General features: G+C 43.3%; 1 protein-coding gene across 1 annotated transcript in view; it reads right to left on the reverse strand.

Moving 5' to 3' along the window:
- The window catches only part of CEMIP (cell migration inducing hyaluronidase 1), a 551721-nt gene that overhangs the window by 442119 nt on the left and 85722 nt on the right, over positions 1-23880 (reverse strand). Inside the window, exon 4 of the mRNA XM_078682930.1 lies at positions 6624-6860. Coding sequence (XP_078539056.1) covers positions 6624-6860 — 237 coding nt within the window. The remainder of the gene's footprint in view (positions 1-6623; positions 6861-23880) is intronic.

The following is a 23880-nucleotide window of genomic DNA, read 5'->3' on the forward strand; positions in this document are numbered from 1 at the left end:
TGCTCCAACACTGTTGATCCTGGTAGCACTGTTTATGGTATAGCTAGTACTGCTGGCAAAGATGCTGGGGTACTGGAGGTACGGATGGTGGCAGCACTGCTGGTGATATAGGCAGTAAGGCTGGCGGTAGGGGTGCTGGTGGCACTGACAACGATGCCGCTGATGGTAAATATGATAAGGGCAGTGATGCTGTGGAATACATACGGAGAATCCTGCTGAGAGGTATCTGAAGGGTAGATGTACTGGCAGTGAGGCTTGCATGCTGGTGGTCGTGGCACCGATAATACTGCTGAGAGGCGTCTGAAGAGCAGTGGTACTGGCAGCGAGGCTGTGGAATAAATACTGATAATACTGCAGAGACATATCTGGAGGGCAGTGCTACCGGCAGTGAGGCTTTCGGCAGCGACAGTAACAGTGAGGATTGCACGCTGGAGTCAGCGGCACAGAAAATACTCCCGAGAGGCAGTGGTACTGGCCTCAATGAAAGCATGCTGGCTCCTCTGATAGTAGTGGTACCGGTAATGCTGCTGAGAGAGATGACCGGAGTAGTGTTACTGGCAGTGACGGAGTTGGCAGCAGTAGAAGAGAAGCGTGCACTGCCGGCAGTGGTACTTCTGAGAAAAAGCATTAGGGCAGTGGTAAAGGCAGTGACGTGTTTGGCAGTGGTAGTACCAGCAGAGGTGTGTGCATGCTGGTGCAGGTGGCAGTCGCACTGCTGAGGGAGATGGCAAGGGCAGCGGTGCTGCCAGTGAGGCGTGCATGCTGGGGGCAGTAGTTGTGGTACTGATAATACTTCTGTGAGACATCGTAAATACAGTGGTACTCGAGGTGACGCCGTTGGTACCGATAGTGGTAGTACCGATGCTTGCATGGTAGTGGTACTGCTAGTAAGGGCAGTGGTACGGGCAGTGATGCTTTTGGCATTGACAGTACTAGCCGCGATGGTGGCAGCAGTACTGCTGAGAGAGATCGTAAGTGCAGTGGTACGGGCAGTGACGCTTTTGGCAGCGTGATAGTAATAGCGGTGGCAGCAGTACTGCTGAGAAAGATGGTACGGACAGCAGTACGGGCAGCGGCGCTTTTGGCAGCAAGAGTAGTGGGAGCAACGCTTGCAGCGCTGGCGGCGATGCTGCTGGCAGTGATGGGGATGACTCCGGTGCCAGTAATGACACTGACATCCAGGGAGACTGGCAAAGGGTGGGGGTGAGGCGGGGGGGAGGTACTCACGTGGGCTTCTGTGGGAAAATTAAGCCCTCGGCCCCCAGCGCGCACAGGGACAGCAGCAGGACCATGGCCGCCAGCGAATAAGTGCAGGAAGAGACGCGGCTCAGAGACCCCGGCAACGTCATCTTTCCAACAAGAGCAAAGAACAACAAGCCTTTCACCGTAACACGGCTGGCAGGGGAGGGGGCGGAGAGGGGAGAGGTGCGACACGGCAGTAGGAGGAGGAGGGGGGAGGAGAGTAGGGGAGGCACAGCCTAGCGGCAGGCAGGCAGGGGAGGAGAGGAGGAGGGGGGAGGAGAGTAGGGGAGGCACGGCCTAGCGGCCGTGCAATCAAGTAGTGAGGGGGCGGAGCTGGGGGAGGCTGTGAGAGAGAGTAGGCAAGGCAGGCGGCTGGGGGCATGTGCACGCGCTTTTAAGATCAATGCACATGCGCATTGAGCTTAAAAGTCACGGGCACTGCAAGGAATCGCCACGATTCCTTGCAAGTTAGATAAAGTCTGGATGAGCCCCTATAGTCTCGCTTGCTCGATGCGCATGCGCATCGACAGGCGAGACCTAAACATTCTCGTTGCTAGATGCAGTTTGGAGCACATTGTCACCATAAGAATTTTGAGCCTTCAAAAAGTCGCCAACTGACAAAACAAATGTCGGCTGTTTCATTTTTGGATTCCAATCAGTTTGAGTGTTCAAGAAATAAAAGCTTATGGAACTACAGACCTACACGGTGTCTTCATATTTAGACCTTAATTCATGCACTACCAACTTTCTGTTCTCTGAATACAGCTATTGGATTTGTCGGATTGACGGACCATGACACTTTATTTATGTGGTGCACTGGAAATTTTTATTATGTTATGAATATTTGAAAGTTTTTTCTTTCTTATATTTGTTAAACACTAGATAGGTGACAAGGTGTTTTATGTCAATTTGAGCACACGTTACTTTATGACAGTGTCTTCATACATACCCTCAATTTGTGATGTGCGTGCTAAACTGTTTGACCACTGTCACCATTATTTGTATAAAGACTACTGTCTTAACTGCCACTGGGGGGAAACTAAGGTCTAGGACCTCAGACGCCCTCCGCACCACCATTGCAAATGAAGCTCCCTCCTCCATCACTACGGTAGGGGGAGAAAGCATGCCCGTATCTGGGGAATTGTCCAGTCCACTGGCTTCACCCAGATTCCCACATCAGTGCATTTGTTCTTCATAAGGCTGGTATGTATTCTTCAGGGTCCAGGCACTCCTCCCATTTCTCCCTGAGTCCTAGCCCATAAGAATAGGGCTCCGGCTCTGGCTTAGATGGCATGGCTCCAGTAGGGGCCAGAGACAATGTCGGACGATGAGCCCGGCTCCATGTCGGGGATGAGTATGGGGATGGTATGGCCAGTCAGCGCCAGCAGTGATAGGAACGTCAGCCTCTGGATCAGCTTCTGGGAAGGTCAGGGTGGCACGACCAGAGCTCATCTGGATCCATCTGTGGATCCTTGGAGCCTGAATGGCGCTGGCATAGATCCAGTAGGTGCCCCTTCTGAACCTACAGGACCTGAAGATGCGCCGGAAATAACGAACCGCCCAAATATGAGGTGCATAGCCTCATAAAATGATTTTAACTGTGCGAGGTTCCGTCTGACTCCAGGAAATTCGGGGAGGTGCAAAGTTGGCCCAGGCACTGGCTTAACTGCCGAGCCAGGCCTCTAGAGGCGACGCACCCTCGTCTCGTCGACCGACAGATGAGGTGAAGTCAAAGCACGCTTCTTTTTCTTCTTGTGGGAGTGGGACTTACCTGAGTGGCTCGAAGATTTGGAGTGTGACCACGACCTTTAACTCCGCAACCGCTCTTGAGACCTTCCTCTCAAACAGGACCTCGATTGTCGCGGCATCAAGTGTCAAGTCACTTGAAGCTTGAGGGAGCGCTTCCTCAAGGACTTCGGGTGCATGGTAAACAGGCCTTGGTGTCATGTTCCATTTGAGGCACCAGAGGCAAACAAGATGTGGGTCCGTCACCGACATCTGGCAGTGACAAGTGCTGCAGGGCTTAAAGTTGGCCTTTCTGGATGATATTCCTGCCACACCAGGAGGCAGACCTCAAAAAACTTCTACAAAACATCAAAAAAAGTTTAGTCAAAAATGACTATGGGGTAGGTCTTCCAGGATCTGCACTGACTGGTTCGGAAAGAAAAGAACTGGTGTCAGTGCATCTATGTAGCGCCTATATAGGCACTAATTCTGGCATGTGCGATTCCACACTGCGCTGCAGGGATACTGCTCATGTAAAAATGTCGGATCCAGTCTGAGGCCTGGAGCAATTCAGAGGTAAGGAATCTGCGTCTGAAAGTCTCAATCAGATGCATAAGCATTTCACACCTCCATGCACCTATTCCATATACATGGTGGCCTCTCGGTTTAGCAGTCAATAAATCAGTGAATTTCTAAAGTGCATGGCTACTCAAAAAGAGTTTCCTAGCATTAAAAATGAAGGGAGGGACAACAGTAACCTAAAAGGTTTCCAGCAATCTAGGGAAGTCAAGCAAAGAAATACGTTTAGATTTTTAAAAGGAGGGTGTTCCATAATGAAATGAAATACCAGTATTTATAAAGCGCACAACTACCTCCGAAGTGGTGTCCTGGCACTGGGGACCATCGGGAAGATTAAGCAAGCTATTGCCCAGAGTCACATGGTGCTGGGCTAACCTGCCGCCGGCACCGGGGATCGAACCGTGAACCCCATAGTCCGGAGTCAGGCACTCTGGCCGCTGCAACACACCTCTTCTACTAATGTAAGCCCAAGACAACAAAAGACCTGCTCCCTTTCTTACACGTTTGTAATGATGCATAATAATTAAGAGCTGCTTTCCAGAGCAAAGGGGTCAATTGGAAGAATACCATTGCATCAATGCTCTAAGGTAAGAAAGGCCACCACAACAGTAAGTATTATGCATAAAGCGCAAAGGCGTAAAATGGGTGCGTTTCTCTGCCGTCAACCAGTGAAGAGAATGAGGCTGAGCAAATGCCTGGGGACAACGCAAAGCAAAAATGTGCAGCAGAATTTCTTACAATCTGAAGTCTGATCAGTGTTTTTATAGGGGGCCCAAAATAAAACACTTTGCCATTGTCCGAATTAGATGCAATCAGAGCCTGAACCGCTTTTTTTGTACAGAAATAGAGAGGAGCCAAATAATTTTCTCAAGACACTTAAGTAACCAAAAACAATAAGTAGGCCACCATTTTTTAGAAATGTGAACATCCATGAAGAGCCTGCGGTCTGCTCCGGCCACCACTATCCAACAAACATGGGCAGCTATTTGACTATGCTACTCGTGCCTTCTCAGCCTGGGCAGTTGATTGACAGCAGCTCTTCAAGAAATGGCCGTCTCAGTGGCACCTGCCTTCAAACATGATCAGCTTTCAGCAACAACTCTCCTGAAAGTGTGGCCAGCTATCAGCATCAGTGACAGCATTCTACAAGCCTGGCCAGCCCTCAGACCTAGTTAGCTACTGACTATGTGGCACTTTTTCAAGTGAGGCTTGCAGCTCTCTATCTTTCTCAATAAAGTCTATCAAGCCAGAACAGATGGACCAAAACCGCGGTATATTCTCTAAATGGCCATTAAGACATTTCCGATTAAGCATGACTATGCAGGCTCAATACCTGTGTTAGGAAATGCCAAAACGAAAAGCAATTGCGTGACTGAACCTGAACTGAAGTAATTAATCACTTGGTATTTCCAGTCCCTTGGCTTGTTCTCTGTTGACACCTGAGTTAAGTAATTAATAAACTATTGAGGCTGCCAGGTGCACACACACGTCGCTGAGGAGAGCGGAGGTCCCGGTGGAAATGTTGAGCTGCTAACAGTGTGTGGATTCCGCTGCTTCCTCAGCCAGTGAATAAAAGATGAATATTAATAAGATAATTCCGTATCGTGAATGTGTCCTTCCATTCTTCACGAGCCGGGTGGGTGCGAGGAGTGGATCTGCGCTGACTCTGAACCACTCGACCCCAAAGGATGGATCCGGTAGGGTCGAGTGAGCATGGAGACTCAGGCATAAACTCAACGCGCCAAGACACCCCTCTGGGTATTCGTGCGCTCAATAAATCTCATTAACATCCACCTGTGAGGCCCTTGACGTACAGACCACTGCACCCCCACGCTCACATACATTGTTCCATGTAGCAGCTCGCTCCCACGCCTTAACAAATCTAGCCAGAGAGAAGACTCAGGGCTTGATTGCGATCTTGACGGACGGGCTCCTCATCACAAACGTGACGGATATCCTGTCCACCGGATTACAAATTACATAGGATATAATGGCACTTGTATCCCGTCGGCCATTTTGCAAGTTCCATAGGATATAATGGAAATTGTAATACGGCAGACGGGATAGCCAGCACATCTGTGTAGAGTATCCCATCCGCCAAGATCGTACTCATTCCCTCAGTCCTCACAAGATATAGCAAGGAGGCCTAGTATATTCTTATTGGCCGAAACTTATACAATAAGAAACAACACACAATCAAAGCTATATCTGCCTCACATTAATGTTCCCATTCTCCCACGAACACTAAACAAGTTCACTCTCATGTCACACGAGGAAATGATAACCATGAGCATTAGGACTTTGTAACTTTCATAAGTCACGGCGATCTCTTATGCAGCCAGCTTCTGATACAACATATAACTTTGCTGGACAAAGCTCAAAATGGCCACCATCAACAACTCACTGGCTAATGAAGTCTGTAACAGACTCTAACTTTAGTCTCTTCTATTCTACTGAAACCCAGAGCAGACAAAAATGCCTCGGCCAACTACAGAACCATACTGCATCTAATATTTATTATCACCATATAAATGCAACAGCGAATTTAAGTAAGTGCACATCTCCACAACCCCACAATCTCCAACAAGGCTTTATATCCAAATGAGAAAATGTTGCATACATATGGACAGCAGAAAAGATTATTAAACAGCTTTAGATAATGGTACCAAATCTGTCGTAAGCCGCTCGGATTTGTCAACCGCATGCCATAAGGCATGTTACTCCAATCAATTCCAGAATGAAAATACAAATACAGAATATGAAGCACAGCATTAAAATGGATACAATTAATCCTCACAAACCCAACTGGAAGTGAATGTGTCAAACAGGTTCATCGTTACATGTGTGTTGCTCTATACTCCTCACCATCACTGTTACTTTCAAATGCCTACAGTTAGCACTTTTGTGGAGAACAACATAAACTGAAGGCCTCGGCTAGCTTGTAGTCAAGTCATCTAAGCAGCCAATGACTTATGAGGTGAGAAGAAGCCGATAGGCATGAGATCTGTTCAAAGGCGCTGTAAACACACAATGAACTGGTTAGAATGACAATGTGCGAATAAACCTTGTGGACTCACCGGTCTGAATGAACAACATCTCCGGTGCCTGGGTCTATAATGTGGACAATGACCCCACGGTGACCCCAGCTCTTCACAAAATAGTAGCCACCTTCGCTCAAGCCACCAGGGTGAAGAGTTTTGTTCAGAAAAGTCCACGACAATTTTCTCTGCCCATGAATCTCCAGGGTTCCTCCTCTTCCAACACCAATGTACTTTTGTCCAAAATAGCCATGTACGGCACTGGCATCATCAGACCTGAAAAAGGTGAGGTATAGACAAATATGAATAGGTGGATTGGGAAGCATCAGGAAGAAGAAAGATACTAATCACCAACTCTGGGCTCATTGAGAACAGTGATACAGATTACTAGTTTAGCGGCATTTTGAAGAATTAAAATACAAATCACCAGCAGCAGCATAGGTAGCAGAAACTAAACAGTCAAAAGAAGGATTGAAATATATTTACAAACATGGACTCTTATATTACTTTCTAGTAGTTATCACAGAAAAGCAAAAACCTCAAGCACATTGGCCCTCATTGTGAGCTGCTAATTGAAATCCCTTCAATTTAAACCACCACCCCTTGGGATTACCGTTACTGGGGTCTCAGAAGTTACAGGGATTATAACATTTTGGGAAATAATTGGGGGTAAAAATGTTTCAACGCTGCTTAAGAAAGTCCGGGCCCGACACACCAAAAAAATCACACTTTGGACTTGGTCTTCGGTACTAGGAGCTCTGTAGACAGCATGGAAACATTACCTCACCTTTGGTACGGCCCCTACCTTCTCAAATTCACTTCAAATTTAAAATCCCAGAGTACTCGGGCCAAGTTAGCTACATGGCACCTCAATATAAACACCTTTGGAGTAAACTTGCTTAACTCTGATTCCATAGGGTATTGCCCATAAATAAAGTTCGCTGAAAATGAGCCAGACCTTCTGCTCTGACGTGTTCTTGCTGACCAGGAATCATGCAGGAAACAGGTAAGGGTTTGGTTGCTCTTTATTCAATATTCTTGCTTCCCTGCCCACGTGCACTTCTGTCCTCGTGCCCTCCTCATACCAACTGTCCTGTCCACTCCCTGGCCGGAAGTGGTGTCCAGTTTCCTTCCTGACTTGTTGTCCGGTGCAGGGTCCTATTGCCCTTCACCCAGGCCACTACATGCTCATTGGGACACCACTTCACTCTCCGAAGCAAATCTTGGGTATAAGAACTTAGAAAGAAAGAGTGTGGCTCCCATTACTTTGAAGAGAAAATAAATAAGATATGTGACTCGCTGCAATATAGGAGCTATGCGATGGAAGCTTATCCGAACTGCTGGTTAAAATGGGTTGACTCATTTACTGTCCCCTTTACTCCTGGGATGAGCGACCCTGGCCTTACTAAAGCTCTACCTGGACCAGGCTCGCCACCCTGACTAGGTCATTTTGAAAACCTGACTCTGGAGCAATTTACCGCTATCACAACCTCGACCAGATCTGGATCTCCCTTCGATCCTATTTTGCCTAAGTTTTGAAATATGGGCAGGGCTGCTGCCTTTCAGCAAATGTTGGAGGTTTGTAATGACTCCCTTAATAGTGCCTGGTCCAGACAGAGTAGGAATGGGATGTAATCATTCTTCTCCTAAAAAACCTAATGCAGATCCGAATACTCTTTCTCATTCGCCCATCTCTCTTCGTCCTTTTGCAGTTAAGATGTTGGTGAGGCATGTCAATATCTTACTTTCAGGCCTTTTGCAAAAAACTGATGTACAGTCTTAATTTCGACAGGAACATAGTAGGGAAACCGCTCTTTTGACTGTTTTAGACGATCTGAGACTGTCAGAAGACATAGCTCAAACTATTGCATAAACTCTTTTATATATGTCTGCTGCTTTCCATACCGTCTCTCTTCCATCCTTCTATTCAGATTCACTGAGGCCAGAATTGGCACGACAGCACACCAATTATGTAAATCTAAAAAGGAGTAGGGAGCACATTGCCTCACACACAATTAGCCCAGATGCATTGTGGGAAATGCAGTGCATGAAAACAGTCACTTTAGTTGAAAGTCCATAGTATTCACCATTGTTGGTGTAGCCACTGCTGTGTATCTCTATACATGTGTTTCAGGATTGTTGTCCTTCTTCAGTAGAGAGCAACACATGAAAATGGGAGGTGCTGGCAGTGCTGCTTACAGTTTTCTGAGGTTTTCATACCAATGGTGTAAATCTTTTCCTGAAAGACAGATGCCAAGCAGTCTATTTTCCTCTGTTTATGTCAGCGTTCTGGTCTTTGTGTCTAGGACTTCCACAGGGGTCTGCCCATGGCCCTACCCTGTTCAATATTTATATCTGTCTTCTGCTACTTTGGTCAGTTCCTTTGGGGTCACCTGCATGAATTACAACAACAAAGCCCAACTGCTCATTGCTATGGACAGAACAGAATTGGCCTTGCTTGAGTCATGCCATCATTGCATGACAGCAGTCTCTTCCTGGTTGCAACTCAATTTCCTGAAATGTAATTCAAATGAGAGTGATGACTTTTGAATTTTTCCCACTGCTCCGGCTAGACTGTTTCTATTGATGTTTTTCGGCCTTCTCCCAGCCCAGTTAAGTAAAAAACCTGGATGAGAATCTGACTTTGAAAAGACATCACTTGTGATTGTCCTGTTTTCTTTGGCTAAATGTATTAAGAAAGATGGTCCCTCTTCTACCATCCTTGGCCCACCGTACTGTGGTCCAGATGACTTTTCTTAGTCATTTGAATTATCATAATTCTCTTTTCCTAGATACACAGATGAGCGTAGTAAGCAAACTCCAGTATATTTCCAAAATGTTGCAGCCAAATTAGCCCTTGGCCTTCCCAGGTCCGCCTCTTCTTCCTCTGCCATGAATAGGTTTCACTGGCTACCTCTGTCAAAGAGGATCACCTTTAATTCCCTCTGAATTGTTCACTGAGTCCTATACCACTCTGTACCACTCAAACAATCTGAGAAAGAAATTCAATATCTATGTTCCAAGTCGGCCCCTTTGTTCTCAGGATTGCGCTCTCCTACTAGTCCCTCTAGAGCCCACTCTGACAGTAGGGCTTTCTCAGTCAAGGCTGCAAGAATGTGAAACAGCACACCATTCTGATTACAATATGGACAAGTCCATCACACCTGCACTTTAGAAATACTCTGAAAAACTGGCTCTATAGCTTGTAACTCCCAATAGTTCCTTTGTTTTCATTTAATATGTTATGGTCAGTCTACGCGGATCTGGGTTTGTTTGATGGATGTTAATTAGTATATGTTGTCTTACAGACTGTTTTTTTCTTGGCGACTTGTCTTTTTTGCCCGGTCTGATAGGTTGCTCTTTCTTTTGGTGCCATGTAGAGCAGTTGTAACTTTTTAAGCGCCAGGACACCTTTAAGCTGTTCGCGCATTTAGAAACTATTAACTTAAACATTCCTGCACGTGTTTCCCCAGTGTTTGAAACAGAGATCATTCTCTGTGTGAAAGGAAATCAATTTACAACTCCAATTACCGTCCCCATTTGGAATTAACAGGCCACTCATAATGAGGGCATGTGTAGCATATTTTACCAATACGTTGATTATCATCAACTGTTATTTCTTAAATAGTTTTCAATGTGTATCCTCTTTAAGGAACCAGCTTTTCTTCAGTTTAGACACTAAGGGCCAGATGTAGGAAGGCCTTTACCGGTCGGTAACTGCCGATTTCGGCCGTTACCGACCGGTATTTGGGTTTTGAAATGTAGGGGACAATTTATTTACAGAATCGGTATATTTACCAATTCGGTAAATTTACAGAGTCAGTAAAATACCGAATCGGTAAATATACCGATTCTGTAAATCAATATGTAGGTGGCACTGTAATCAGTGCCACAGGCCCTTACCGAATCGTTATTTACCATGGAATACTATTCCATGGTAAATAACGAATTCCAGTGTACATGCACATCTGTGCATGTACACCTGTGCCATGTGGCACACAGACATGCCCTAAGGGCATGTAAGTGTGTCACATGGCACACAAGCCCGAAACAGGGGTGCAACAGGGTGTCAAAGTGACACCCTGTCCCCCTTGTAAAATCGGTATTTTTACCGATTCGGTAATTACCGAATTGGTATCTGCCATTGAATCCTATGGGCTTCAAGGCCCATAGGAATCAATGACAAATACTGATTCTGTAATTACAGAATCGGTAAATACCGATTCCTACCAAATCGGTAAAAATTACCGAATATTTACCTACATCTCATTTACCGATTCATGAATACCGAATCGGTAAAATTCGGTATTTATGAATCGGTAAATGAGATTTACCTACATCTAGGCCTGAAAGTGTTATCAACATACCATTAGAAGTCCCAAATAAACTGAGGGAACACACAAAAAAATAAACAATACCATCCCCATAATACTTAGGGTAGACAAGATGTTGCTCAATGCATTAATTAATGTAATAACAAGCCTATTTGCGTTGTTTAATGTTGTTTTCATCTCAAAATGAGGGAGTACACCCTGAATATCGACACCAGAATATGGATGGCACCCAATATCAATGAGAAAATATTTAAAATAAACTATCAACAGGTAGATTTTCTATACCTTCCTCCACTTATATGTACCTTGCTGATATTTATATATATATATATATTGTCCACCAAAAAAGAATTATTGTCCGCACTCGCTCAATTCGATAAATTGGGTTTATTTAGACAGAGACTTCAGACAGCCCCCTTCACCTACGCGTTTCGACCGCAGGTCTTGTTCACAGTGTTACCACTAGTCCATTGTCTCTTTCTAATTTTTATACTTTCTAGTCCATTTAAGCACATAAAGGTGCATTCTGGGTGAGGTAGTTTTTCAATTATTCTTGAAAACTTTAACGTTTGTTTTGCAGTGCGTTTTTTGAAATTTTTCAGTACTTCAGGTCACCAGTACTTTCCAAGTGGTTCAAAAGGTTATCTCATGCCATTGATAGTCGTTTTTTACATGGGAACATCCCATTAACCCTTTGTAGGGGTTTATAGCGACACACAGTTCACAGGCAATTCATCTTGTAATCTTCAGACGTTTGCTGTCGAATTATATCTGGTTTGATTCGGGGCTCAGTGCCCATTTGATGATTTCCTTTTACCGCAAATTGGAGTGTTTTCTGACTACTAAGTGGGCTCAGTGCCCATTAGATCCTATAATGTGACCTGTCTTGTATCAATGTCTGACATTCATGGTGTTTCGAGTAATAGTTCGGTTTGTGTCCCTCACAATTTGTTTCACAGGTGGACATACATTTCTTCGTCCATATTGAGTCCTTTCGGTGTCTTCGTTTTGAATCTGATAATCAGGCGTGACTCCAAACGTCTCAGTTTGAGTTTTCTGATACCCCCTCTTTCATCTGGAAGGATAGTGGCCAGACCACTATAGCGTACATCTTTCCAGGTTTTTCCAGTGTGTTGGAGCATGTGTTTCGCTATGGCGTAGGATGTATCGCCATTTTGGATGGCCCTGACGTGTTCCAATATCCTTTTTTGCAGAGGACAGGTGGTCATTCCAATGTAGTGTTTACCGCATGCACAGGTCAACATATATACCACATGGGTGGTTTTGCATGTGATGGAATCTTCGATGTTGAAGACCTTCCCTTGTGGGTCTGTCAGTGATTTTAAAGATTGTCCTATTGTGCATGCCTTACATTGATGGCATTTGTTAAACCCTTTTTGCCTCGATGTTAGCCAATCCTTTTTCTTCTTTAACTGGAAATGACTCCTTACAAGTTTGTCTTGTAGTGAGGGTGGTTTTCTGAATGTCATAAGCGGGTATTCGCCCAGTTGTCCACCGATGTCTGGATCTTTTTTGATGACATTCCAATACTTGTTAAGTATTCTCCTTACATTTTGACTTTCTTTACTGTACGTTACAATCATCCTTATAGGTTCAGGTTGTCCTTGTGTTTTCTCAACTTCTGTTTTATTGATCAAAGTTTCTGTTCTGCTTAGTGTTCTGGCCTTAAGTTCTCCCTTTTTAACATCATTGTACTTGTATCCTCTTTTTAGGAATCTGTTGGTAGTTTCTTTGTACTTGCGGTTCATTTCCTTTGTGTTGGAACAATTTCTTTTCATGCGGACAAACTCCCCATAAGGGATGCTTTTTTTTAGGTTTGTAGGATGGAAACTGTCCCCGTGTAGTACACTGTTCGTGGCTGTACTTTTACGGTGTACTGTAGTTTCCAATTGTCCATTTTCTACATATACCTTAGTATCCAGAAAGATTATTTCCTTGTTACTAATTGCCGACGTAAATTTTAACCCCATTTCATTGTTGTTCAGTTCATTGAGATATTCCGTGAAATCCTTTTCCGTTCCGTTCCAGATAAGGAACAGATCGTCGATGAAACGTAGCCAAAGTAAAACTTTGGATGTATGGTGTTCATTCTCTTCTCTCCAAGCTATTGTTCTTTCCCACCAACCCATTGCTAGGTTGGCGTAGCTCGGAGAAAATGAAACTCCCATGGCGGTTCCACATCGTTGAGCATAGTATGTCTTGTTGAAAAGAAAGATGTTATTGTTTAGGCATAGTTCTGTCATTTCTTTGATCATCCGCCAATGCTGAAATTCTTCCGAGGGTTTTTGTTTGAAGAAGAATTCCATTGCTGTTAGGCCCATATTGTGAGTTATAGAAGTATATAAGGATTCTACATCGATGGTTGCAAGTAGATATCCATCTACCCATGCGATGTTCATCAGGTTACGTAGGAAGTCTCCTGTGTCCTTTATGTAGGATGTTAATGTGGGGACTATCGGTGCCAGAAAGTGATCCACATAGATGGAAAGGTTCTCATATATAGAGCCGCAGCTTGCTATAATGGGTCTTCCAGGAGGTCTTCTGAGTGTTTTATGCACTTTCGGCAGAAAGTACATAGTTGGCATAATAGGTTCCTCCGTTATCAAGAATTCCACTTCCTGGGTGGTCAGTAGTCCTTGGTTTTGCCATTTGGTGAGCTTGCTGTTAAGCTCCACAATCATCTCGTTGATTGGATTCTTTTTTAATTTTTCATAGTTTTTGGTCTCACCCAGTTGACGCATGGCTTCCTGCATGTAATCGGTTTTTTCCATTAGGACTATATTCCCACCTTTGTCGGAAAAACCTGGAAAGATGTACGCTATAGTGGTCTGGCCACTATCCTTCCAGATGAAAGAGGGGGTAACAGAAAACTCAAACTGAGACGTTTGGAGTCACGCCTGATTATCAAATTCAAAACGAAGACACCGAAAGGACTCAATATGGACGAAGAAATGTATGTCCACCTGTGAAACAAATTGTGAGGGACACAAACCGAACTATTACTTTTTTTGAATTGGAGTTTGAGTCACTAGAAATAAAACCCGCCGACAAAGGCGGGAATATAGTCCTAATGGAAAAAACCGATTACATGCAGGAAGCCATGCGTCAACTGGGTGAGACCAAAAACTATGAAAAATTAAAAAAGAATCCAATCAACGAGATGATTGTGGAGCTTAACAGCAAGCTCACCGAATGGCAAAACCAAGGACTACTGACCACCCAGGAAGTGGAATTCTTGACAACGGAGGAACCTATTATGCCAACTATGTACTTTCTGCCGAAAGTGCATAAAACACTCAGAAGACCTCCTGGAAGACCCATTATAGCAAGCTGCGGCTCTATATATGAGAACCTTTCCATCTATGTGGATCACTTTCTGGCACCGATAGTCCCCACATTAACATCCTACATAAAGGACACAGGAGACTTCCTACGTAACCTGATGAACATCGCATGGGTAGATGGATATCTACTTGCAACCATCGATGTAGTATCCTTATATACTTCTATAACTCACAATATGGGCCGAACAGCAATGGAATTCTTCTTCAAACAAAAACCCTTGGAAGAATTTCAGCATTGGCGGATGATCAAAGAAATGACAGAACTATGCCTAAACAATAACATCTTTCTTTTCAACAAGACATACTATGCTCAACGATGTGGAACCGCCATGGGAGTTTCATTCTCTCCGAGCTACGCCAACCTAGCAATGGGTTGGTGGGAAAGAACAATAGCTTGGAGAGAAGAGAATGAACACCATACATCCAAAGTTATACTTTGGCTACGTTTCATCGACGATCTGTTCCTTATCTGGAACGGAACGGAAAAGGAATTGACGGAATATCTCAATGAACTGAACAACAATGAAATGGGGTTAAAATTTACATCGGCAATTAGTAACAAGGAAATAATCTTTCTGGATACTAAGGTATATGTAGAAAATGGACAATTGGAAACTACAGTACACCGTAAAAGTACAGCCACGAACAGTGTACTACACCGGGACAGTTTCCATCCTACAAACCTAAAAAGAAGCATCCCTTATGGGGAGTTTGTCCGCATGAAAAGAAATTGTTCCAACACAAAGGAAATGAACCGCAAGTACAAAGAAACTACCAACAGATTCCTAAAAAGAGGATACAAGTACAATGATGTTAAAAAGGGAGAACTTAAGGCCAGAACACTAAGCAGAACAGAAACTTTGATCAATAAAACAGAAGTTGAGAAAACACAAGGACAACCTGAACCTATAAGGATGATTGTAACGTACAGTAAAGAAAGTCAAAATGTAAGGAGAATACTTAACAAGTATTGGAATGTCATCAAAAAAGATCCAGACATCGGTGGACAACTGGGTGAATACCCGCTTATGACATTCAGAAAACCACCCTCACTACAAGACAAACTTGTAAGGAGTCATTTCCAGTTAAAGAAGAAAAAGGATTGGCTAACATCGAGGCAAAAAGGGTTTAACAAATGCCATCAATGTAAGGCATGCACAATAGGACAATCTTTAAAATCACTGACAGACCCACAAGGGAAGGTCTTCAACATCGAAGATTCCATCACATGCAAAACCACCCATGTGGTATATATGTTGACCTGTGCATGCGGTAAACGCTACATTGGAATGACCACCTGTCCTCTGCAAAAAAGGATATTGGAACACGTCAGGGCCATCCAAAATGGCGATACATCCTACGCCATAGCGAAACACATGCTCCAACACACTGGAAAAACCTGGAAAGATGTACGCTATAGTGGTCTGGCCACTATCCTTCCAGATGAAAGAGGGGGTAACAGAAAACTCAAACTGAGATGTTTGGAGTCACGCCTGATTATCAAATTCAAAACGAAGACACCGAAAGGACTCAATATGGACGAAGAAATGTATGTCCACCTGTGAAACAAATTGTGAGGGACACAAACCGAACTATTACTCGAAACACCATGAATGCCAGACATTGATACAAGACAGGTCACATTATAGGATCTAATGGGCACTGAGCCCACTTAGTAGTCAGAAAACACTCCAATTTGTGGTAAAAGGAAATCATCAAATGGGCACTGAGCCCCGAATCAAACCAGATATAATTCGACAGCAAACGTCTGAAGATTACAAGATGGATTGCCTGTGAACTGTGTGTCGCTATAAACCCCTACAAAGGGTTAATGGGATGTTCCCATGTAAAAAACGACTATCAATGGCATGAGATAACCTTTTGAACCACTTGGAAAGTACTGGTGACCTGAAGTACTGAAAAATGTCAAAAAACGCACTGCAAAACAAACGTTAAAGTTTTCAAGAATAATTGAAAAACGACCTCACCCAGAATGCACCATTATGTGCTTAAATGGACTAGAAGGTATAAAAATTAGAAAGAGACAATGGACTAGTGGTAACACTGTGAACAAGACCTGCGGTCGAAACGCGTAGGTGAAGGGGGCTGTCTGAGGTCTCTGTCTAAATAAACCCAATTTATCGAATTGAGCGAGTGCGGACAATAATTCTTTTTTGGTGGACAATTTGCAGTGGGGGAACGTTCATCCCCACTGTCCAGCACCAGCCGGGCAAAGAGTGCACTTCCGAGTGAACGTTTTGGTGGAAAATATATATATATATATTTAAGGTATGTCGATATGGAGTTGGAAAGAGCAAATCTATACTTCCCTGAGTGCATTAACCTTTCAATATTTTGTCCCTCGATATTCTGTCCTCAATATTCTTGTATCATGGTATTCTGGGAGTGGGCGGAGGGGGTGGGTGGGTTCGACATTGAGCAGTACAATCCAAAATGAAACTGAGAAACTCTATCATTTGCATGCTTTCGCAGTTAGATGCCTTCGGAAATAAAAAGAAAGTTCATTCAAGTTTACTTCAATATCTATCATGTGGTACGGCCATGGTGATAGAGTAGCTAGCTAAAAATGAATATGCTTTTTGAATGTTTTGAAGGAAATTATTGTCATTTGGAAGTTCTTTTTGTTCATTTACAACAAAGAAGTGCAGCGACCATAATACGAAAAAGTCCAGGATATTGTACCAGCCATTGATGTTGCACTCTTTAAACCTAGAATTCCTGATTCCTTTCCTCATTGCCAGATCCAGTAGCCATGTATTGAAGCGTATTGCTCGGTGGGCATGTAAAATGTTAGCTTCCGTGACTAAGAAGGTCATAGTCATAGTCTGGAGAAGCGGTAATGGGAAGCCGCCATGCCTGTTTAAGATGAGTGGGTTTTCACTAAGCACCCCGCTTGTTAATTCTTGATATGCACCCCGAAATTATGCTACACATTGGGGACTATCCTAACTATTACATTTGGTGTTCAGAAGGTTTGTTGCCGTTTGTACGAAGTTAATTCAATACATTTTTTCTGGCTCATTCTTCTATATTACAAGCATCCCTACATCTTAAACAGGTTTGAAAGTGGACTGTGTTTCGTTTGTCTTCTTTGTGTCCTTTTATTTTGCAAATTAATATTTACGATGCCGCTTTTTTCTGCGTTGTAATTTTGCCGCTGTGTTGTGGCTTGTTTGCTTCCTACTACATGGGTTTATCAGAGGCAACATTCACACAAGACAGCTGATGATGTGGAATTGTGAACTTTATTTGTGGCCTGTTTACATTTAAGGTAAAGTGACACTTTCCACATACAGTGGCTTCTGTGCATACAGATCTATCTATCTATCTATCTATCTATCTATCTATCATGGCTTTATCTAGAGCATTATAAGTATTATGAATGTACAAGTATATCCAAGAAGTCAAAAATATACTGTACAATTTTCCTGTGCCTCACTGGAAAAACCCCAGCTATAAATTTCAAGACAGTATAACATTTTGAGATCTGGCTTTATGGCACAGTTGTCAACAGGAAAAGAGCTTTAAGAACCACTAAGAAGACAGGGACTTTGGACCCTCCCACTTATTAGTTTCTTTGAGTACAACATTTGATTGGACAGAAGCTATGTGGTTCTGCCTAGAACTATGACCTTTTGCACTCTTGTTGGCTCCTCAAGGTTTTCCCCTTACCTAAAACGACCGCTGCATTCAAATGTAATGATGTGGCGGCATGCAATGAGGAAGAACCATAGGTAATCTAGCTATACCATTGGCTGAAAGGGATTCCCCTTCAGCTAAAATGGCCTCCGCATTCAAACCTGCTAAAGGAACCATCGTAGCTGTTGTTCAATAGCCTGACTCCGAATCCCTTGGCAGGCATATATCAGAGGGATGGGATGTCGTGGCTGGAGTTGGGTTGTCAGGGTAGAGTAAATGCGTACGTAAGCACTGCACTCTTACCCCCGATGGGCTGATCAAAGCAGGACCACGAGAATGGATGATGCCACAGGAGTGAACAGGAAGTCCCAGGGTAGAATGCGCCCTCCTAACTGCGGAACATAAATAAACGGGAGATGATAGGTGAAGATGAGTGTGTAGCCCTATACTCCTCCTGCCTTACAGAAGGGGTAGGTGGCAACTACAGAAAGGCACATTCTCTGCAGCCAGCTGAGGGCAGGACAGTGAGGTATTGACAATATGAGAAGTAATCATTGTTTGTGATGAATGTGATACTTTTCCTCATGCACCTTCATTGAAATTAAAAGATTAAATTTAAAAAAATAGCTTGCACCTTTTCCAGACGTTATTTTTGGCTCTAACGAATGATTGTTGGCACAAAGAATGTGGGTTTTCACTGCTTTAAGATGGCCACTATGGTTTTATGAAACTGTGTTCCAGGCCAAGAGCCCTGTTCCTCTATGTCTGTTGTGGTGCACTCCTTTAGTTAGTGCCTCTGAAACGACGCCAAGTGTAGGACCAAATTATGTAGTAGGATTGACTAAATTATGTGGCAAGAAAAAGCCAATTGTGTGGTGTTGTGAGGCACATTTGTGACTATATTACTTCGCTATTTCGTCATTCTAACTCATCTAAACACTGCCTGGGCAAAGGTTTTACCCCATTAGTATCAGTTTAACACCTAAATATAGTAACCAGCAACTGAAAGGTGACCAGCTAACCTTTGTATATGGCCTGCCACTGCAAGGCAACACATGTGGCAGTGTTTGTAGTAATATTTGATCCCTTTCGGCTGGGCTGTTCCCATGAGGCACAGGGTCAAGTCTGATTTGCATTTGGCTGGGTCCAAACTGGGGAGGCATAGTGAGTTAAAGAACGGTGATGGATTCAACCCAGATCTGTGACTGGGGGTGAGTGTCTGAAAAGTTTCAGCACTCCGTCCATCATCTCCTTGTGTTTGCTTTGTTTACGTAGAGCACACAACAATCTTTAACTCCCCTCACGTCCTCTTTAGTGTGTTAACAACCTATGTTGTACAGTTCCTGTATGTGTGAGGGAATAGTGTGGTGTTCCTCTTGCTACTGCCACCTGTCCTTTACATATTCTTTGTCTTAGGGAAGGTTGCACTGCAGATGTCTGTTTTATACCTTTGTTGTGAAGCTCCTTATAAAACTTTCTACTCCACAAAAGGCAAAATGATTTGCATTGCTAAAGCTTGCTTTAATGCATGATGTGAATGAAAGAGTGCACCCCCACAAACTATGCGAGCAGAGTTTCACATGTAAAACTTTTGATTTTACATGTGAAACAAGCAAGTTTAAATGGACCACATTTTAAAACATAGCTGACAAGTGGCTCCATGACATATGTAACACATTTAGAAAAGCTTGGCATTTTAGCCAAAATCTCTATGCCATCTGGAGTTTTGAATCAATAATAAAACTGATAAAAGCAAAAATATAAGCCCCACAATGCAACATGCTGCTGGCTAAACAGCCCGGGATGGCTCATTGTGATGCAGAATGTACAATTGAAGAAAACCGCTGCACTTCCAAGTGTAAATGAACAGGGTGATTAGGTAATCCTTGTTGACAGTTTTTTAGGTGCTCAGGAAAAACACCTTCTGGTTCCAAAAGGTGCAACAACAACAACGAGAAAATGAGAAGTCTTACGCCAAGTAAGAGCTACCCTGAGCACTCTGGATGCACTGAAAGTGCGTAGTTATAAGTAAACTTGAAATAGGGTAACGTAATTTTCAAAATTTCATGAATGTTTTTATTCATTAAAGTAGTTCAGGTAAATCCAAAACGATAATTCATTGATACATGAATTCTTCATTTATTGGTTGAACTTCTAGTAGAGATAGATCCATATCAAATCATGGCACAATTCAACATAAGGTGCAATGGAAACCCCAATGCATTTCGTGCTAGAGCAGCACTTCTTCAGGGGGATATATTTCTAGAGGAAAAAAGAAATGAAACACACTGTAGTTTTGCCGATAGACAGGAACGCGAGGAGCACAAAAATATATACAAAACGAATTTTTTGAAAAAATACCAAAGAGAAACCCAATGTGCTCATAACGGATAGGGGGGAAAATATCACAAGAAGCAAAGTTCAGTGCTCGTAGAAGAGCTAGTTAGATTGCAAAACGAAAAAAATGTAACCAAACAATTTCCAGGATACGTGATAAGGAAACCATAATGAAAATATAGAAAAATAGTATAGACACCCATTGTCGAAATGAAAATATGATGTATAATAGAAAAAGCGGAGAAACCGCCACCTGATCCAAGAAAAGACAAGATGTAGAAGCTTACCCATCACCGAGAACAGGCGTGTGAAACGAAGGAATCACATCGGTAGGTCCGAGCCATAACCCGGGAGCTGGGAGCTGGGAACTTGTGCGCACACTCGGCATCTTCCGGGTTATGGCTCGGACCTACCGATGTGATTCCTTCATTTCACACGCCTGTTCTCGGTGATGGGTAAGCTTCTACATCTTGTCTTTTCTTGGATCAGGTGGCGGTTTCTCCGCTTTTTCTATTATACATCATATTTTCATTTCGACAATGGGTGTCTATACTATTTTTCTATATTTTCATCATGGTGTCCTTATCACGTATCCTGGAAATTGTTTGGTTACATTTTTTTCGTTTTGCAATCTAACTAGCTCTTCTACGAGCACTGAACTTTGCTTCTTGTGATATTTCCCCCCTATCCGTTATGAGCACATTGGGTTTCTCTTTGGTATTTTTTCAAAAAATTCGTTTTGTATATATTTTTGTGCTCCTCGCGTTCCTGTCTATCGGCAAAACTACAGTGTGTTTCATTTCTTTTTTCCTCTAGAAATATATCCCCCTGAAGAAGTGCTGCTCTAGCACGAAATGCATTGGGGTTTCCATTGCACCTTATGTTGAATTGTGCCATGATTTGATATGGATCTATCTCTACTAGAAGTTCAACCAATATATGAAGAATTCATGTATCAATGAATTATCATTTTGGATTTACCTGAACTACTTTAATGAATAAAAACATTCATGAAATTTTGAAAATTACGTTACCCTATTTCAAGTTTACTTATAACTACGCACTTTCAGTGCATCCAGAGTGCTCAGGGTAGCTCTTACTTGGCGTAAGACTTCTCATTTTCTCATTGTGATGCAGGCCATAGTGCCACTTAGCAGACTGGTGAAATGCAAAATAAAATGTAGTTCCTCACCTTGTGCCTTTTTAGGTCTTGCCTACCAGACATTGAAAGCTGTCTGTTGTGAAAAGGCATATTGTCATCTTAAAATGGTCTTAGAGCCCGCCATTTGCTGCCATTGGTTTACTTCATTGTCACTCTCATTTGCTTTTGTTTTACGCGACACATTGTACGAGCTTTACTTCCTCTTCTCTTGTTTGTCCCTCCACTGGGGTGTGAATGCATTACTTGTGTCTTTCCACTGCTCACATTTGAAACAATACTGTAGAAAAATGCCTCTTTTGCATGATTAACCCCAATTATTATGGACTGATGCTGCTGTGTTGTTTTACTCTGTCCACTGGGACTCTGCTAAGCAGGCCACACTGCAAATGCTCTGACACCTATAACATTTAGAAATTGGCTGTACACCTACGTGGCATGTTCAACCTATTTATAAGGCCCTAGTATATGTACCCAAGCCCTGTAAGTTAAATGCCACTGGTGTACTGCACCACCCATTGTGCCACCCACTACAGTAACAATGCACCACATGACTGCAGGCCTACCATTGTAGCATGGCTGTGCAGTTTAATAACTGCAAATTCAGCCTGTTAATATAATCCATTTGACAGGCATAAATCCTAGTTTTAAATATTAATAAGCCACTCCTAAGTAGACCCTATTGAGGCAGGGTTTTTAAGATAAGGTTGTGTATAAGTTTAATGTCAATCATGTCATTGCAGTGAAAAGGCCCCAAAAGGATATTTTCACTGTAGCAGGAATAGCTGTTCCATAGGAAAACATTGGAATACAAAATTACATTTAATATTACTATTTCTGCTTAGGAAACAGCTAGTACAGAGTTCATTCTTGTACTTTTAAAAATATTCATTGCAAATTCATTCCTAAAGTCATATTTCCAATAAATATTTCTGCACAGGTACTTTTTTTTAAAGTTGCCTTTTACTTGCCAAAAGCCACTAGAAGCCCAATTGAATGAGCTTCCAACTGTCACCTATGAGCTTAAGAGCCCCTTTGATGAGGTATAAACTTGCTCCCAGAGCTGAAACAAAGGTGTGGAAAATTGTTCTGTTCCTCTGATAGGATGACCTCCTGGGCAGTGCTCAGGAACTTAATTAACTACAAAGGGGCCTCTCCTTTCACAGGCAGATGTAGCTAACACATGGGCCTGACCTTCCTTTATACCTCTTTGCAGCCAAGCATCAATCCAAGTTGGAGAGAAACTGCCCTGTGAACCAGTTATGAGTGACCCCAGAGGAGGGGTTGCTCATTTCCAAGGCCATACATCTTGACTCGGCACAGGAGAGCTGCACAGGGGAAGACAGTCTCTGTCACATTGGAGTTTGGCAGAGAGGGGCAACGTGGCACTGGTTGCAGTAGAACACACAGGAAATTGTTCCCTGTTGATTAGGGAGGGAGCCGGAGACCCTCACCCACAGCCCAGTGCCAGGCATAAATGTGTCACCTAAAGACACTAAAACACTACTGGACCTGTAGAAAACAGTAGAGGGAATACACGTGCTGTGGAGACCTATGAAGAGACCTTAAAGGCTGGGTAAGCTCTCACTAGCTCTGAGGACAAAGAAGTGGACTCCATAAGACATTTGGCTGACCCCCTGTTAATCTACCGGGACACAAGGAGTCACTAGAAGCCCTTTTCCTGAAGAGCCCAGGTGACCATTTCCAACTGGACATGCACTGGACCCTGCTGGTGGCTTTTGCTAGAGAGAGTCTTGACCCTCAAGTACTGTTCTTGAGGTCCTGACACATTGGCTATGTCGAATTTGTACTCCTCCTACCATCATTAAAAACCCAGGACTTAGAGAAATTCTTTACTACCAAGTCTATCCGACAAAGGTGCCTAGGAGCTCTCCAGCTAAAAGTCAATGACTTCTCCGGGACCTCATCTAATGGCAATCCGGCCTTGTGGAGCCCTTCTCAGCCGCAGACTGCTGCCTTGTCTCGCTGAGGAATTTTGACTTCCTTTTCAGAGCGGAAGTCAGACGCTAAAACTTCCAACCAGGACAAACCAGGTTTCTGTGTCCGACCAACGCTTTTTTGAGATTAGCCTTAAGTTGTGCCTAGGTCCCGGTTAATCGTAAAATCCATTTTCTCACACACTACATTTTTAAGTCTTGTCTAGACAGAGCATGCGCTGTCTCTTCAAGACCTTTTTTCTATCACTGGGCTTAAAACTCACTTATTGCTTACTACTGGTAGGCTTTCTTGTGACTTTCATTTGTTTACTTTCCATTGGTCAGATGCCGTAGGTTTCCTTCCTCTTCGTATGGTTTTCCTTCCCCCAAGGCATGGCTGCATTACTGGTCTCTTTCAACTACTCATTTCTTTTAGACAATACTTTTTTCTTTGTTTGTGTTGTGCACTCTAACAGAGTGTGGCGTTTTCATTTGGCTCCTTTG

The sequence above is a fragment of the Lissotriton helveticus genome, chromosome 3_1 (genome assembly GCF_964261635.1).
Source record: "Lissotriton helveticus chromosome 3_1, aLisHel1.1, whole genome shotgun sequence".
Lineage (NCBI taxonomy): Eukaryota > Metazoa > Chordata > Amphibia > Caudata > Salamandridae > Lissotriton > Lissotriton helveticus.